The sequence below is a fragment of the Acartia tonsa genome, chromosome 2 (assembly GCF_053477335.1).
Source record: "Acartia tonsa isolate MP-2025a chromosome 2, ASM5347733v1, whole genome shotgun sequence".
NCBI classification, from domain to species: Eukaryota; Metazoa; Arthropoda; class Copepoda; order Calanoida; family Acartiidae; genus Acartia; species Acartia tonsa.
The window spans coordinates 51,865,520-51,884,936 of record NC_137261.1 but is presented as its reverse complement, the minus strand read 5'-3'; the positions used below and the strand labels follow the sequence as shown (position 1 = coordinate 51,884,936).

At 30.4% G+C, this 19,417-nt stretch overlaps 2 protein-coding genes across 4 annotated transcripts in view; one reads left to right on the top strand and one right to left on the bottom strand.

Moving 5' to 3' along the window:
* Nucleotides 1-19,417, top strand: part of Rpn13 (regulatory particle non-ATPase 13) — a 136,956-nt gene that overhangs the window by 13,823 nt on the left and 103,716 nt on the right. The window lies entirely within an intron of this gene.
* LOC145312121 (uncharacterized) overlaps nucleotides 1-19,417 on the bottom strand; it is a 76,986-nt gene that overhangs the window by 13,287 nt on the left and 44,282 nt on the right. For both annotated transcript variants that reach the window (XM_080151265.1, XM_080151266.1), the window contains exons 10-12: nucleotides 10,610-10,704; nucleotides 8,846-8,949; nucleotides 6,566-6,599 (exon numbers count right to left, since the gene is read on the bottom strand). In XM_080151265.1, the coding sequence (XP_080007391.1) occupies nucleotides 6,566-6,599; nucleotides 8,846-8,949; nucleotides 10,610-10,704 (233 nt within the window). The remainder of the gene's footprint in view (nucleotides 1-6,565; nucleotides 6,600-8,845; nucleotides 8,950-10,609; nucleotides 10,705-19,417) is intronic.

The window sequence follows — 19,417 nt, the reverse complement described above, 5'->3', positions numbered from 1 at the left end:
CTTGTGTTTTCTGGGGATTGAAAAAAAGGTTTAAAGTTAGTTATGCAACAGTAAAATTGGCTGGTGCAACCAAATGTTAAATTTTACCCAGGGATTCAGGGAATAAGACTATGGAAAATTGATGAAGGCATATCCCTATGATGGATTAACAAAATTACCCCATCTGTAGATTAAAATAATTTGTGGAAAGATTGAGGAACTGCTAATTTAAAGCAACCTATCTTAAGAATTAAGAAAATTCTCCAAGTTTTTAAGCCACAAATCAGAGGACTGGCGTAAAAAAAACTGTATGGAACGTTATGATTTACATTCCGATGTCCCCTCCCTCCCTAATTTTTGTTACTGCAAAAAAGGAAACTTTTAGTATGCAGTTCTAGACCATAGAAACTTATACCAACAGACAATGGTAAAACTTAAGAGTTTTACAAAGATGAAAAAAAGTTTTGGGTTTGTTATTTTCACTTGAAAGAAAAGATGTATGTTGCCAGCAGCAGAGAAACCCTCTCCTTGAAAATAAATTGAAATGGTTAAATTGCCTATACCTGCGGGTTTCCCTGTACACAATATAATCAAACCTAACCCAACTACCATTAAGTAAAAAACAAACACACGAAAAAATACACCCCCACCCATTTATTTTAATTTTTAAAATCAGCAGGGGGGTTTCCTACTGGGCAATTAATAGCAAATTTTGAATTATGTAATGAAATGAAAGTAGGGAAAAGTTTTAGAATTAAAAAACAGAATTTGTTTCTATAAGTTTGAAACCTAAAAATCTTATTTTTACCAAAAGCACAGCATTTAAGCATTAAAGATGGTTCAAATTCTTAGATTATTTATTTGAATCGCCCTATTATTTTTAAACCTTGCAATTGCATAATGTTGTGAAAAGCTCCATGTTTAAAAATTTGAGAATAATGTTGTATCGAAGCATCTCTATGATTATGTCTTGAATTATAATTACACTTATATCATCCTACAATTTTAAGAAAGATTTGATTCATTTGAAAAATAAAGACGCTGTCTATAATCATTTATGTTTCTCTGACTAATTTAGATATAATAATCATTGTATTTTTTTTAAATTCAAGTCATTATGAATGTCAAACATGGAAATTGTTTTAACTCCTGATTGGATGGTGTAAACTATCCAAAACTAAATTATTTAAACAATAATTGTAATCTACAAAAGAGGTAATTTTGTTTATCATCATTGAGGAATGTATATCAATTTTTCATCCATGGTCTTATCCCTTAGGATATCTGTAGAAACGGAACCAAATTTTGCATTTAGGTTTGAAATACTATGATGCCATAAATTTAGATTTTAGCTGAGTAATCATTTTCTTAATGTAAATTTAAAGCTCTGACTTTGAACTCCCATGAGAACAGTACAAAGTGCAAGGCCAGCGGCCCAACACCCTTTCTAAACGATGACAGACACCTAGTAGACCAAGTTTGTATTTAAGTTTTAAAAGTATAATGGCAAATGACCAGTAAAATACTACTTCTACTTCTAAAAGATTTATTAATTTCCAATTTCAAAAATTTCTTTGTTTCTAAATTTTAGTAAATAAAAGTTTTAAAAAATATATAAAAACCCTTGTGTACAAAATATGGGCTGTACAAAATCTGACCAAAAATTATCCTACCATCATTATTAACCTTAGCTGCCCATTACTAAACCACAGGGATATTTAGGGATAAGACAATGGATGATAAATTGGCATACATCCCAAAAGAGTTTAATCACTGTTAATTAAAATTATTGGAGTAAACGTTTGTAAGTACTATAGTTTTGAACCAAAATTCACTAAAATTGTCCAAACTTTTTAAGCTAACGATGCTCTACAACTTTGGATACCAGTATAGTTAACAGTCCAATTTCTCCTCCCTCCCTCTAATCCTGTCCACTCCAAAGAAAGAGAGATAGAAAGAGAGAGAGGGAGAGAGAGAGAGAGAGAGAGAGAGAGAGAGAGAGAGAGAGAGAGAGAGAGAGAGAGAGAGAGAGAGAGAGAGAGAGAGAGAGAGAAAGAGAGAGAGAGAATGAGAGAGACCTTCGACCCTTTTAATTGCACACCTCATCCAAAGATAATACACAAGTTCAGGGTCCACTTTTGTACAATACACAGTCAGTTAATTTGGATTTCAATTTTACCAGGATGAGAAGGGGGGATTAGTATGTAAATTACACTGGTGCTATGATATACTATTTGTTGGCTCTGACATTGAGGACTCTCATTAAATTAAGATTGGCTGGTTCTAAACTAGTAGTGTCCAAACTTTTCAACCAAAAACTGAAATCTAATAAGAAATAATTTTGTTTATGATCATTAGGGATGTACATCAGTTTATTAATCAATGTTTGCATCCATTAGACCCATGACAAAAATAAACTCATTAAACGAATTATTTTAACTAGAATTATGCACTGTAAGGTTTTGAAACATATGAATAAGCTCTTTTTTCTATTGGCCAAACATCAAATGCTTTGTTTAAGTCTAACATGCTTTAATGAATAAGATTAGTGGCTCTACTGGTAAATTGATTGAAAATTTGAAACTGAATGATATTAATCAAGCTCCTAAATTTAGTTAATAATCATTGGGATGTATATTAATTTATCGTGTAATTTTATTACAAAGATTTCTGAGTTTTACAAATATTTTAATAAGTCTATTTTAACTAAAATGTACAAAATAAAGAATTTACAGGTGATTCACCCCTGTACTTTATAAACTTGCGTACATTCTTGGGCTACTGGGTATCTGCCACCATACGAGATTTTATTCATCCACCCCTTCCTGAAGATTTTACCCCTTTCCTCCCTATTTTAATTATTCTTTAATCTGAGAAAATTAACCTCGCATGTGCATAGATGAAAACTATTATTAACACCTTTTTTATTCAACTTTTTCTTAAATATTATTTTGTAGAGAGAGTGAGGGGACAGTACACTGTAAATTACTCTAGTACCCACGTCATAACAACGTTATCTTATTCGTTCGCCAAAAAAAAAACTTTGGGTACCTCAATTAAATTTATCTAGTTTGGTTCCAAACTAGTTGAGTCCAAACTTTTAAACCAATAATTTTAATATACAGAAGGCGTAATCTTGTTAATAATCATCTGGGATGTATATAGAATTATTCCCCATTATCTTATCCCTTAAAATCCCTGTATCTCCTCTCTCCATATGCGTGGATATGCATCAAATGCCTATTTTCATTTCTAATTTATTTGGCTTTCTAGTTTGCATTCTTTTCATCTTATACAATTAGCAGCCTTCCAGGGGATAGTAAGGGATAAGACAATGGACGATAAATTGATTTACAACCCACTACCCAATTCTGTAGATCAAAATTATTGGTTTAAAAGTTTGAACAATAATAATTTAGAACTAACCAGTCAAAATTTTAAAAAAGTACCAAAAATTTTCAGCTTACGTGGTTATCCAACTTTGTTTACCAGTGCAAATTACAGTTGAATGTCCCCTCCCTCCCTGCTACCTTCCCAGTTTTCGTCATTCCTATCTAATTTATTTTCATACAGAGAACTTCAGGGATTAGACAATGGACGATTAATTAACTTACATCCCAATTATGATGTACAAAATTATCCCTAATGCATATTGAAATTACTGGTTTGGTCACTGAAGATTTATCATCAACCTATCAATATCAAATAAGAGTCCCAAAACTCTGAAGGCAACGAATGAGAGATCGTGTTTACAAGACTTTTGGTACCATAATAATTTAAAGTCCAATGTCTTCTCCCTCCCTGCTTCAGACCAAAGAATTCTATATTTTTTATACTCTTTTTCTTTTTCATGTTTATTTCTCTACTTTTTATTGGATTATCGTTCTTTTAATATTTTCATTTTAATCTTTCTTCTATCATATCTAAATTTTTCTTTCTTTTAACTTTCTCTGGAAAAGTTTGAAATTACAGTTACAATGGTATGGGATTAGATTTAGTCAGAGCGAGATGGGACAATGGGCTGTTTATTACACTAGTCCGCAAAGTTTTATAATAACATTTTATTGTTCGTTGGCTTAACAACTTTTGGGACTTGTAATGAATTTTGACTGGTTGCTTTTTTAAGTTGAGTGTTCAAACGTTTCAACCACTAATTGTAATCTATAGAAGGGGTAATTTTGTGTATCAACATTGGGAATGTCGTCAATTTATCGCCCATTGTATTATCCCTTCAGATCACTGAAATTTAATAAATCTTAATTTTAAAAAAAGTTTTCTCATTTGTTGTCATGAAACCTTTGGGAATTTTATTAAATTTTGATTAGGTTGTACAAAATTTTCTACCAATAATCATAAAAATAATGTTTATCATAATTTTGGGTGTACATTAATTTATCATCCATTGTCTAATCCCTGAAGATCTGGTGGGTATAACCTTGTTTGAAAACTGGAAACATGTTTCAGGTCTAATTTGAATTCCAATATCTGAGAAAGAGTTAAGTAGCAAAGAAATGGAGAGGCGCGGGTTGGAAAAAAAAGATTAAAGGGGGGATGGTAGAGTTGGGGAGTGCATTATTCGATTACAGCGACCCATTCATCCGAGAATGTACGCAAGGTTTAACAGTACAGACAAAAAAAAACACTAAAATTTGAAAAGATTTTTAATCAATATAATAGATTTGAAATCTGCATAAAATTTTAAGGATTTTTTATAAAATTCGTTTTTTATATAATTCTTTATTTAAAGGCGCAAATACAAATTAAGTTAAATAATTTTAAGATCTGTGATTGGTGGATTGAAAACTATCTGCACTCTGATTGGAGAAGCTTAAGTGACGTACATCATTCAACCAATTAGAGCGTAGGTAGTTTCCAATCCAGCTATCCTATTGGTCAAAATTTATTAACTTAAATCGTATTTGCGCCTTTAAATAAAGAATTATATAAAAAACGAATTTTATAAAAAATCCTTAAAATTTTATGCAGATTTCAAATCTATTATATTGATTAAAAATCTTTCCAACTTTTATAGTCTAATGATTAGAGCGTTTGAATATATAAAGTGAGACTTTTAGCACTTTATGAAACTGAAAACTAGGATTCTTAAGCGACCCTACTCCTCAAAATGTACCAATACCTTTTAATTATATTCTAAAGATGTTTAGACTTATAAATCGGCTAAATAATTAATGACCAAATACAAAAGGTACTGAAATATCAAAATTCAAACCTTAAAATAACTTGTTTAACTATCCCTCGCAAAAAAATTATGCATGTTAGCAAAAAGTAAATTTTTTTCCGCATCAATGTAAAAACTCTTATCTATTTTCACTAAAACACATAAAAAAAATCTTAAAAGATATTTAATCTACAAGTATTACATTATAAATTTTATCTTACATAAATCAACAATGTTTTATGCAAAACAAAATTGGCAGTAATAGAAAAAAATACATTCGTTTAAATTCAACTTTTTCTCTAAGATCTTTGGAATTAATAAATTAGAATCTCTTTGTCTTGAACCTAAACCAAACTTTTAATAATATTTGTAAAACCCAAAGAAAAAAACTATATGTACTATATAAATAATGTACAAAATCTGGCTATGAATTATCCTGCGATCCATTATTCTATTTTCACAAATTTTCTTTTTTCTTAGATATTGATATTTTGAGATGTAAGAGAGAGTGTTAGTGTTTACTTTGTGTAGAGACAACTTTAACCTGTCTGGTAAAACATAAGAATGTCTTTCTTTTTTATTTCTTTTATTTCATTTTTTCTTACATTAATATTAGAATAGTTATTTTTGCATCGTATTACAAACAACTTTCCGAGGATAGTAAAACAATAAATAGTTTAATTCAGCCCCGGGTCAATAAAACTGGTAATTAAATTCTATTATTTAAAAAATTAATAACGAAGAAAATTGTCTGTAATACGATATGATGTATGGTTTTTCAGAATTGCTGAGAACCAGTTCTAATCCAGTGGATATAAATCGGTTTCGAAGCCATACTGGAAAAATGTTTTGTTTGATTTTTAGATTTTGATTCAATAAATATATAAAGATATAGATTTATCCTTCAGAAAACAACCTGCCCAAAATAACATAGACCCTTAAGCTAGGAGACAAAAAACGGAATTAATTAATCTTTGCTTTCTCAATCAAGCTATTGGAAGCTTACAACAGCTTTAAGAAAATATAGTGAAATCTTTTTGAAATTTGATCCGTTTTCAAGACTATGAAATTATCAATTTTCAAGACTATGAAAAATATAAAAATATAATAGTTATTCATCGCATCATATTATACATAGCTTTCCGTGTATATTAAAATGAAGAATTATAAGATTAAATTTTATTATTTTTATTTTAATATTTGTGGAAAAGTTGTCTATAATACGGTGGAATACATGATTTTTCAGTGTGGATTAGATCCAGTTCCAATTAAGCGGACATTAATCGGTTTTGAAGCCATACTGGGAATAAAATAACAATTGTTTGAGATTTTAAGTAACACACAGTCATCCAATTACCTGTTTAAAATTTAATGGTGGTAAATATTAAAATGTGGTTGTTTCCTGATAGGATACTTCTTGTTTATTATGCATCCAGCTAATCTAAATATAAAAATAACAAGATTAATTTTCATCAATTAATTCAAAAAAATATTTGGTAATTTCAGCTTATTTTAGGGTAATGCATCGTAGTAAAGAATACCTTTTATCCTAGCGTTTAAGCCCTTATAGGGGTCTATTGTGACTTAAGGGAAGGGGGAGAGTAAAATAGAATCAACAGAAAGACAACCTATTACTTCTATGTAAAGATAAACAAGGATAGCATTTTTTAGTAGCAAAACTAATAAGTAATAAATATAAATTTTAGGGCTGCCGTTTTAGATTATAGAAAATGAATTGGTAGAAAAAAGTAAATATGTAAATAATAAATATCCTGTTATGAATAATTATTTATTCAAATAACGAATATGAATACATTATAAGCTAATAAAAAATCATAAGATTCATGTACTCGGAGCTACGAAAACTTATACGAAATATTTTTTTTAGTATTCGTAGAAAGTTGTCAGTAATACGATGATATACATGATTTTTCAGCATGGCTGGGAACGAGTTCTCATCCAGCGGAAATTATTCGGTGTCGCAGCCATGCTGGAAATAAAATTCTCATATGCAAAGTGCAAAAAAATAATATTTGAATAATATTCATTCATCTTGAAAAGTTGAAACCATCCTTTTCATAAAAACTTCAAAGTTAGGCTTTAAAAAACTTTTATTTATGCAATGCGTATTTCCGCCACGCACCATTGCCATTATCTAACACTTTTTTTCGCAGCAAATAAAAGTTTAATCATTATGTTGTGTAATCTTTCCTTCCAAGCTTTACATAGTATACACAGTGGGGTGGGTAAATAGTTTTTTGGTTTCTATAGGAAGAATCAATGATAGACTTATAAAATTAGCGGTTTAAAATGTTTATTTATAATTTTCATTTGTTTTCATTCTTCACTGGAGACAGTGGGAATTTATTTTTTTTCGTAGACCCATTTGTACAGGCAATGGACGTACAAACGGTTGACGTACAAATGGATGGACGTACAACCAATAGACGTAAAACGGATTAACATACAAACAGATGGCCATATGGAAGGATGGATATACATAGGGGCAGTTGGACAGTTGGACGTACATAGGGATTCGACTTACAGACGGATGGACGACGGACGTACTCTTAAAGTGACTTACAGAGTTCGGCACAGACGGTTGGACATACAGACAAATCTTAATCTTAGAGTAGCTACACCAATAAAAACCAAACATAATAAACACGAAAGATAAAATTCCCATTTGCCCAATTGTTCCAGGGATCATTTTGCACTTTAAGAAAGTTTCTAAACACACAACTTTGAAATCTTTGTCAGTTGAGAACTAGCTAGGAATATCCTTCAATCAATACTCCCAACAAAATTAGAAATATCCAGTGTAAATAAACAGTGTATACGTACAGGAAGGACTGGAAAAAAGGGCTCTTTATTAAACTAGTCCCCAAAGCATTTTTATAATGTTTTATTATTCGTTGGCTTAACATCTTTGGGGACTTTTATTAATTTTTGATTGGTTGAATCATCAAGTTGGGTGTTCAAATATTTCAAAAACTAACTGTAATAAACAGAAGGGTTAATACTGTTTGTCATCATTGGGGATTTACATCAATTAATCGGCCATTGTCTTATCCCTTTAAATCCCTCTTATACATGAAAATTAAAAGTTGCTTTCAAGGTGAAAGTGAATATAATTACACAATAATAATGCAGTTAAATTGTGTAATTATATGTAGAAAAGGTATCTAAACCGGTAAATTTCCAATATTATATTTATCCATGTATACTTAAATAAAAACTTTTTTAAAACTAAAATTGAAAGTTGGAAGGTGTTGACTTCCTTCCCTGTTCCAAAACAGGTGCTTCTAGAGGGTCCTAGGAGCGTAGCTTAGCAAAAGTTACCGCTAACTGCTGATATAAAATAGTTCTACTTTACAATAAATCTTCTTATAGATCTTGAGAAGGTTTATAACTTTTTTCTGTGAGGGTACATTCACCCTTCTAAGAGAAATTGTCCCTGGAAAAAAATGACCCTCTAAAAATTGTTTTAAACCTTTTCTTTTTAAAACTCTTTTCATCCCTCAGAGGTTGTAGGTATAATCTTACAAAACAGGTAAAAATTTTCCATACACTACAAAGGAGAGTTATATCTATTACAAGATTTAGACAGGTCTTTTGGAAAAGGCAGACTGATAGACAATGAGAATCATGATACCTTAATAAGATTTACTTTTTTTATGAGATTACCTTTTCTGGAGGTTTAGGTACATGTTTGACAGTACATGTCAGGTTGATAGTGCTTCCAGCCTCTACAATCATATCTGGTCCTCCAAACAACTTAGTTTCAGCATCTATAATAAGAACATAGGTTGATAGTACTCCCAGCCTCTACAATCATATCTGGTCCTCCAAACAACTTAGTTTCAGCATCTATAATAAGAACATAGGTTGATAGTACTCCCAGCCTCTACAATCATATCTGGTCCTCCAAACAACTTAGTTTCAGCATCTATAATAAGAACATAGGTTGATAGTACTCCCAGCCTCTACAATCATATCTGGTCCTCCAAACAACTTAGTTTCAGCATCTATAATAAGAACATAGGTTGATAGTTCTCCCAGCCTCTACAATCATATCTGGTCCTCCAAACAACTTAGTTTCAGCAATTTTCAGGAAAGGTATAGGTCATTTTTGGTGCAACTTTACGCTGTCTCTAATTATGATACTAAATGCAGCATGACAAACGCTTTGGTTAAGTCAAACAAACATTAATTAAATAGTTTTTAACTTTTAAGTTAACTTTGGCTTGAATCATTAAAAATCTAAAAATTCTAAAGAAAACCTTGAGTTACTTAAAAACAAAACAAAAATAGTCTTTTTATTTATATTCTTTATTTAACACAGGGATATCTATTTATTGACATCATGAAAGAGTTTAATGAACTTAATTAGTTTGAAAATAAAACTTAAAGAAAGTTTGAGTAAAAACTATCCAAGAAAAATTATCTTTTAGCAGTCTGTTCATTTGATAAAGTTTTCGGCACATTCCCTCAAAGTACATTGTCGAGCGCAGAACCCCTGCCCCCTTATTTTAGGAATAATTCATAAGAATGGTGGAGGTAGTAGTTTTCTGTTTGTTTGTTTATTACTTTAGGTCAAGTTAGGTTTGATTAGATTGGGTATGGGGGAAAAAATAGCTTCCTCCTCCCTTAATATGAGATATTTAAAAATAAGGGGAGGGTCTCGGTGCCCTATAGGCAGTTAAAGTGAAAGCACCAAGGTTTCCATCTTCTTATGCAACTAATTTACAGTTTCTTGTCAGATAAACTTTACAATTTAATAAAGGGATTCAAACTTGTTCTGCAAAGATTAGATTCTCACCAAAAGGTACTTGTTAACCATGACTGTATTCTACTTTTAACCCTTTGAAAGTGGTTTCTCCAAAGTGCCTTGAAAATCACAAAAGCAACCCCCTCCTTATTTTGAAAATGAAAATAAAGTGGGGTGGGTAGTTTTTGCTTTGTTTACTTATTACTTTAGATAAGTTTAGGTTATATTAGCTGGTACTGGGTAGCCCCTTGGGTTTTGGCAACGCAGGTTTAGGTTCACCCGAAACGGGTTGGGCATAGAAAAAAAAATATTTTTTTTTCATTTTTAAATAAAGAGGAGGGAAGTCAGTGCTCGATAGGTATATTGAGTTAAAGCACTACCTGATAATCTAGAAAGATGTACATTTTATCAAAGGTAAATCTTATTTGATTTATTGATTTTCAAATCAACCACTTTGCAAACGTCACAATATCAGATGTCTCTAATGTGTTTTCCTAATCGATTGATATGAGCATTTTGGTGACTTAAGCTGATTTAAAGAAAATATGTGAATTAAAAAAATAATTACCTCTTACAGTAAGATATATTTGATGTGATATTTAAGGAATATAAGATAATTATTTCCTCTTACAGTAAGATATATTTGATGTGATATATTAGGAATATAAGATAATTATTACCTCTTACAGTAAGATATATTTGATGTGATATGTGAGGTGTGGAAGATATTTGGCACTCGTAAACTCCTGTGTCGCTTGGAGTCGGAGATCGGATCCTAAAACAAAAAATATTATTATTTTCATGTGTAGATGTAATCATGTAGAGGAAGGGGGCATTGGTATGAAAGTTTGAAAACAGTAAAAGTGTCGAACTATGACGTCAGAAAAAAATTATCAATTAACCAATGAGAAGCCAGTATTCACTGTGGTAAGATATATAGCGGCCTCGCATTGGTTAATTGTTAATTTTTTCTGACGTCATAGTTCGACACTTTAACTGTTTTCGAAAGTTTTTATAAACGCGTTATCTTATTTTTTGGTTGAAAACTTTGGGTACTTTTATTGAAAACTAGTATTGTCCAAACTTTACAACCAATGATTTAGATATTCAGAAAAGGTAATTTGTTTATCATCATTGTGGATATACATCAACTTATCGTCCAGTATCTTATCTCTTAAGATTCTTGAAAAATATTATTAATAAAAATGATTTTGTTGAACAACTTTAATATAGTTAACTATAACGTACTTTTATTACCAGCAGCTGTGCCTCTAGAGGCTTCTTGGTGCAATTAAGTGAAAGGGTTAGTTGTAAAGGAGAAATATATCAGTCCAGCGATTAAAAATTTTATACAAGGATAAATAAAAATTTCTTTCTAATACACCTTTATATCTTCAGGCTATATCTATAATGCAAAGTAGAACAATGTTTGTCTATCCGTCTGTCCGTCCGTCTGTCCCTTAAGATCTCGGTAACCACTGAACCGATCGGATTTTACTCTTCAGGGTATATACCTAGTGGTCCTGTGGTGGTTTTAAGCTATTTTTTGGGGGGTGGGACACCCCCAACTCCCAAAAAAATGAAAATTCCCCCCCCCAGAAAAAAAAATTCTGGGAAAACTACTTCAAAATAAATGGTAGAACCAGAAATACTTAATTTTTTTTAATTGCCTCTTGGGGCAAAGCCCCTAGAGGCTAGGGGCGAAGCCGCTAGTTTTATATATAAAACAAACAAAGAAAAGTTTTACAAATAAACAACATGATATGATCTAAGTTTGAAATGTGTAAAAAGCCTTGTTCTCCGTGTTCTATGGCTTAACAATAAATTGATGGAGTGGAAAAGATTTGTTAGTAACTGTTATTGACTCACAAACCAAAGTTTTGAATTTATTTTTAAAATTTGTACAGCATTAGAATCTTTAATTCAAGTTTAAACAATAATTTATCGTCATTTGAATCAAGAATATATTTATTTTACTTTGGAGTTCCCACTTTTTTCGTTATACTAACAAACAGCTGAAATATTTCTGGGGTACTAGAAAATAGTTCAAAGGATAAGTACTTTTATATAGTAAAAGTGTCTATAGATTGCTAAATCACATTTAAATGTTTAGGTATACATACATATTTCCCAAATAGGTATACTTAATAATATACAATATTCTATAATATAAAGTAGTAAGGTTTTTTGTCTGAAGCTGAATATCTTGGAAACTGCTGGTCCAAATGGATTTAAGTTTTCAGCGGAGCTTTATTAATGTCTATGGGTTGTTTTAGGCTATTTTCCTGACCTCCTACTCTTAGGGTGAAGCAATTTGTCCTTTTATATTGTAATAAAAATAGGTTGTTCATTACCATTAAATTTTGCATAAATGTAAACTTACATTCACTAATAAACCATAAAAATAAATCCGCAACCCAAATCTGTACAAATTTGGTACTATAATATCTGCGTCCAAGAAAAGGATATAGAATGAAGGGGGGGGGGGGGCAAGGCTCAGATACAAAAGTTTGTCAATATTTCACGTTCAAAGTTTGACTTGTCTTGTCTACACATAGTTTTCACAAATACCTATATACGTTCATATATCAGGAATCTCAAGGGATAAGACAAATAGATGAAAAATTGAGATACACCCACCAATTATGATAAACAAAATTCTATGGTGTACATGAAAATAATAGTTTAAAAAGTCTGAACTACCGAATAAGGTTTACTTAAAAATTAACAAGCCAATGCCTTCTCCTTTAAAAATACACAAAACACACATTTTCAAATACCTATCTAAAACACACATACAAATACGATAAAACAAACAAATAAACTGAAAAACTGTGTAAATGATAAATAAAAACAAAACCACATCTCGCCCATTCTCGACTTAAGATTGGAATTTAGCAAAACATATTTCAATCTTTACACAGCATTTAATTTTTCTGTGGAAACGAAAATGGAAATCATAGGTTAGAGCTACTGGTATTTTACAAGTTCAGTCAGTAAAGTAAAAAAAAGATGGGGCAATGTGCCGACTTTCAATTGGGTCTTTGAATATAAGCCAATAGCATCAAAATTAACAACACAGCCAAGTCGCTACAAAAGAGCAAGAGCATTTTGCTAGCAGACGAAAAAGGTTCCAACCAATTTTGCCAGGTAGTTGAATGGGTTAAAAATGTATACTTATACATTTATTGCTCAGACCAACAAAGTCTTAGCTATTTAATTGCGTTTCTGTGCCCATATTTTCTTAAATTTTAGACAGCTTCGCTACTATTGGACGTAATATAAAAAAAGTATGTTATTAAATTATATAATTTGTGTATATGATTCTGTTTAATATTAGCCAGCAATAAAACTAGTCCAGAATGGTTAGCTATGACATTATTACTCTCATTATTATGGTTGTAAACATGTTACACCAGGATGACAAGATAATTCAGGGTCAGATTGTGTACATTTTTCTGTTTGTATGGTTAGTACTCGAGTTTTATTTATACTTTTTCTAAAATGTACAAAATAAATTACATATTAAAAACAAAATATAATTTTAACATTCAAAAGCATTTTTGGGGGATGTGGAATTATTTTTCCCTGTACTTTTAAAACTTGCATACATTTTCCAGCTACTTGGTATCAGTCACCCGTTACACATATTCTTTCAAATACAAACGGATCTAAACATTGCATTGTAAAATTATAATAATGCTTCACTTATGATAGAATATTAACATCTAAAACCATAAAAGAAATAAGACAATAAATTGTAATGCAGAATTGTGAAACCAGCTTGGCCGAATATATCTTCACCCTCCCAGGATTTCTTCCTTTTTTTAATCAAAAACCTTAGTCTTAAAAAATTAACTAAATTTTTGTGTCTCAAAAATAATGGATATATTAATGAAAGATAAAAAAATTTAGATATAAATTAAAAAGGCATATTATATCTTAAATGGCTAAAAATATTAAGGTTTACTTTTTAAGGGAGCTTTGTACTTAACTTAAGAAAACTATATCTAGAAAGTGTGAAGGAACAAAGTACAAAACTAAATCTTTTATAAGAATCATATGGAAAATTTAAAATAAATAGAACAATACTAACATTTCTAAATTAACAACCCGTTTTTGGACGTATGGACCAATACTAATTTTAGAGAAGCTTTGCTATAAATAAGCACAAACAAAAATATATTTCATTAAGCATGATTTGGTCTAATTAGCAATAAACCCTACTAAATACTTTGTTAATTAATCAATAAAATATAGGAAATAAATTGACATTTATGTGATTTTCCATTGCACTATGTAGCAATACATAATCTTTAATGTTCTTAACCTATTTATTCAGGGACTTTTAGGGATAAGACAATGTACTATAACTTAATATACGTCCCCAATGATTTAAAACTTTTTCTGAACAATTTTTGAAAAGTTTGGACCCAATAAATTTCGAAAAAGCAACCAAAATTAAATAAAAAATTTTGAGCCTACAAATAAAATAACTTTAGGTACAAGTGTAATTTTGAGTGCAATGTTCCCACCCTCCCGGTATTTATTTGTTTCCATTACCTAGCAAAGTATATTTATGGTTTCTGCAACATAAATATATCAAATAAAAAAACGATAAAACTTTCTTCAACAAATGTATACTATCGTAAAAATATTTTTTGATAGCAGTTTAAGAACATTAAAATATCCAGGTTTAACTTTTGATAGAAAACACACAACTTATTTTTTACAAACATATTTAGATAGATGTTAAAAAAATAAGAATAAAAAAATATATGTCTTTAAATTTTGAATCTTTTAAAGAGACTGGGGGGGGGGGGGGTATGTCAAGAATATGTGTTAAAATGTTACCACTCGCAGGGTTTTTTACAAGCTATATTCTGAAATTGATAGATGATAAACCAGATTCGAATGAATTTAAAACATTAGCGAATTAAGTTTGTAATTTTTGCAAATTTTTTCTATAATGTTATATTAAACCATCTCAAAAAGATTCATCTATCCTAAAACGAATTTATCTAAAAATTGTTTTGTACTTTTCCTTTTAAAACTGTAAAGGAAAGTTTAATGTCGGTATTTTCCTCAGAGGTTGTATGTACAATCCTACAAAATAGGTAAAAACCTTCCCAGGATATACACTATAATGTTAAACCATCTCTAAAAAAAAAGATTTATATGTTATATATATCTTAACCCTTTTCAAGTAAAAATTGTTTTGTACAGTTTATTTACAGTGCAGTATACAACAACAAGGTGTTCCTAAAAAGAAACAAAAACTTTTTATGGAACAAATAATTACTTTAAGTTTTAGAAAATTAACAAGTTAATTAATTTGTTGTTTGGTTGGAATTCGAAGTTTCTCAACTCTTAACAAATAATTTTATCGACGGAAGGGTTAAGTTTGTTTATCATCATTTTAGATGTACTTTAGTTTATTATCCATTGTCTTATCACCTAAGATCCCTGATATGTTGGAAGATTATTTTGTTTTCTACTAAAAATATTCTGTGTAGTATTGATTGCAACAGTGAAGAAAAGTATGAGTTGCAGCTTTGGTTGTCTGATATAACTTAGGGAGGGAACGGTTATTGATTAAAAATTATACTGGTGCCCAGAGTTTTACACATGATCTCTTATACGGTAGCTTAAAAACTTTGGAGACTAATTAAATAGTAGTAATAAATTAATAATTTTCATCTACAAAAGGAGTAAATTTTGTTTATCATAAATGGTGATGTTCATTAAATTATCGTTCTTTGTCTTATCCCTTACGATCCCTGGTTATATAAGGAAAACATTAATAGTTAATATAACAGAAAAATGGCCCATGACTAAAATCGAAAAAAATAATCCTAAACCGTTTCTGGGACCTAAGTGAAGATTACATAAAATGGAGAACTCAATCGGTTTAATAGTTATTGAAATTACAGAAAAAAAACTTTCTGCTTTATACAATAGGAATTTTTTATTATGCAACCTATTTAGACTTTTAAGCAATTGCTTAAAAACTAATATATTTTTCGTATTAAAAGCATGCATATTAGAATCAGGGGTAGCCAGTCTAACCAACAATTCCAAAAAAATTTCACGAAACCTTATTGAGTATCAGGTGTTATATTTTGTTTTTGTCATGTAACTGAAGAGTGGTGGGAAAGAAGGGGAGGAAAAGGGGGTTGTGAGGAAATTTTCCTTTAGAATTGTTTGTCAGAATATCATTCACTGTTAAAAATAATTTTTTTATTTAGTATCAATTGATACTCTGGAGAGTATTGGACCCGTAAGTACCCTACAACTATATAATTAATATATAACACTATGTAATACTATATAACACAATAATTATTACTATACAGAACCCATACATTTTTTTAGTATCGATTGATACGCTCTAGGGTACTATAGAATACGCTGTAGAAAAGTTTATAATAATAGTACGTTGTAGGGTATCGGAAAATACGCTGTAGAAATGTTTCTTGATTTAGTACTATTTCATACGCTGTAGCGTATCAGACAATACGCAAGAGAATGGTTTATTAAAATAGTAACTATTCATACGTTCTAGGGTACAAATCTGTACTGTAAAGAATATTGAAACAGACACCATTCGTGCACACCTCTCATGGAAGTGTTTCAATGCTTGGTCGTTTTAGACAAAGATGAAATGTTACTGTTTATGCTCTGATTTATAGTTTTGTTTTTTGTAATTATGACTGACCATAGTTTTTATTTTTAAGGATAATGTTTAGTCCTAAACATCTTTAAATTAATTTTTTTACTAATTTTACATTTAAATTAATGTTTTATGGCTCTGCTTGGTATGTTTGTTGATATAACAAAATGTATATGTACATATAATAATCATATATTATAAACTGATCTTTCATACAAAGTAAAACAGTTTCATACTCTCTAAAGTATCATAAATTATGATAGAGGGTAACAACAATTGCGAAGGAGGGTAATGAAAAATTACTTCTACTGTACTGAATTTTATTCCCAAGAGCGTATTGGATAATACTATACAGACAAATACATTACTATTAGTACTACATGTTACTTCACAGAACATTGCCTAATACTTAATACAACATTGAAAACTTCCTTGTATCGTAATGAGTTTTTTTTCCTAGTACGTACGGATTGATACTATACATTAATGTGAAGAATATAGAGTATCATCTGATGCTAAAAAAAAAATTTATTTTTAACAGTGTTCCCTTGTCCCTGATTAAAATTAAAGTTGAGTTTTTGAATAAATATAATATTCTGCGATGTCAGGGGTTAGGTATTTGTCGGGACTCCGGGAGTATATTCACATATAGACATTTTAGAAATAAAAATATAATGAAAACAGAGTATCCCAGATCTCAAGAAATAGGACAACTGACAATAAATTCATATACATATTAAAGTTATTGGTTAGATAGTTTTAACACTAAAAGTTTGGAACCAACCAATTAAGATTTGATAACAGTACCCAAAGTTTTTGAGTCAACGAACAACAAAACGAGGTTTAAAACTTTGGGTACTTGTGAATTTTCAGCCCAATTTCCCTGCCAGAATATAGAAGTTGTAAAACGAAGCTGTATAGAAAATTCATGAACTACACTGGTAAAATATATAAAAATCAATTATTTGGATCTTGTGCAGTTCACAGTGAAATAATGTTCCTGGTATGTAACTATCATCTCCTAACATCTGGAATAGTCATTACTAAAACTCATGACTCAATAATGCACAGTTATCTTGCATAAATGCGCGAAATAGAACTAGTATATGCATTTTTTCTTCAGTGAAGCTTTCACTGTGCATCATTGGATCTTGGCTATCCCAGATTATTTATAGGCCTCCCATTACCGCTTAAAACGGTGTTCGGTCGTGACATGTACGTTTGGCCGTTAGAGAGCCTTTAAAGTTCATATATTTTCGGGGATTATCGTTACCAGTAAGATTTTAGAGTGAACTGCACTAGATCCAATTATTTTATCAAAAATATTATGTAGGATTGCAAATAAAGAAAGCTTTGTCTTTTTCTGGACATGGAAATACATACAAAAAAAACAGATGTTCATGTTCTCTAGTAAAGTGAAACTTGCAGCGGGCTAAAATAATGATTTTCCCCATCCACCTCTTTTACCCCATATCCTTCCCTCCTACTGGATGGACAAAAAGACCAATAGACAAGTTACATGTTAGCAAGTTCGGATGCATTTAGTTTAACCCAACCAATCAAAATTTATAAAAGTAACCAACCAACCCTTGACCATTTTTATCATAATTTCTTCTCTCTCCTAAATAATAATTCTAATTCCTAAGCCTCAAATTTAAGCCCCTTTGTATGCTTTGAAAATTTATTGAAAAGAGGGATTGCCATATTTGGGTCGGGGTTAGACTTACAGCTGATTTTTAAAATTGTAACAGGTTGATTTCCCAGACGCGCAGCTGCCGAGCCCTGCATGTGATATAAAGGAACAAAATTTAATTAGATTTAGAATTGATTCAGTGGAAATATATCCCTGTTCAAAAGTCTATCAATAAAATGAATGAATGCCAAAATTTCGAGACTTGTTTGTTTTATGTGAGTTGTTAATATTTTATTACAGTGTAATTAAAAATAATAACCTTACAAATAATATCAACGACAATTGTTTTAGTTAATAATTTTAAAGTGACATGTCTATGGGATGGAAAATATCAAATTTCAAACGTGGTTCAAAAGATTCAAAATCCGAAACAAATAAAATTATAAGATTATATGTAGTGCTTCTACAGTTTTTTAACAATCAAGACTTAATGGATTGTTTTGTAAGCGAAGCATCTCTATAATCAAGTCTCAAATGTATTTAAGCAACATTGAAGTTTTGTTTAGATTCTCAAAAAACTGGTTAATCTTCATTTGTCTGCTGTTTGATTTGTTGAACTTAGCTTTTATGGAAGATATCACAATGGTTCTAAATTTAACTATCTTTCTTATTTAGCCGTATTGTTAATAAATCATTAATGATGACTTTTTCGTCAAATAACATACTGAGATTCAGGTATTTCTATAAGAATCATTAAAATCCGCCAAAATAAACAACATATTAACCCAAGGACGTCCAATGGGGAGGGTAAAGGGGTGATTACCCCCCCTCCCAAAAAAAAAGAAGAATTAAAAGCTTGGATGTCCTAGCTTATTTGATATAAAGATTAACCCCCCCTCCCCCAAATAAAACCCAAATTTTCAGTTTAAATTTTCACCTCCCTAACCCTAATTGTAGATTATTTTAGCTATTTCATTTTAGAATAAATATTCATTTTTTTCTAGCAATAGAATGTCTAGTTGGTAAAAAAACATATTTGTAAACCATTGTTGAAAGGTATATTTACCTTGATGGACTTTTAATCATTTCATGGATTTATTATCAATTAGTCAATCATGTATTGGCAATTAGGTAAAGACTTTGGGACCTTCAGGGAACTAAAGGGATAAGACTATGACATTA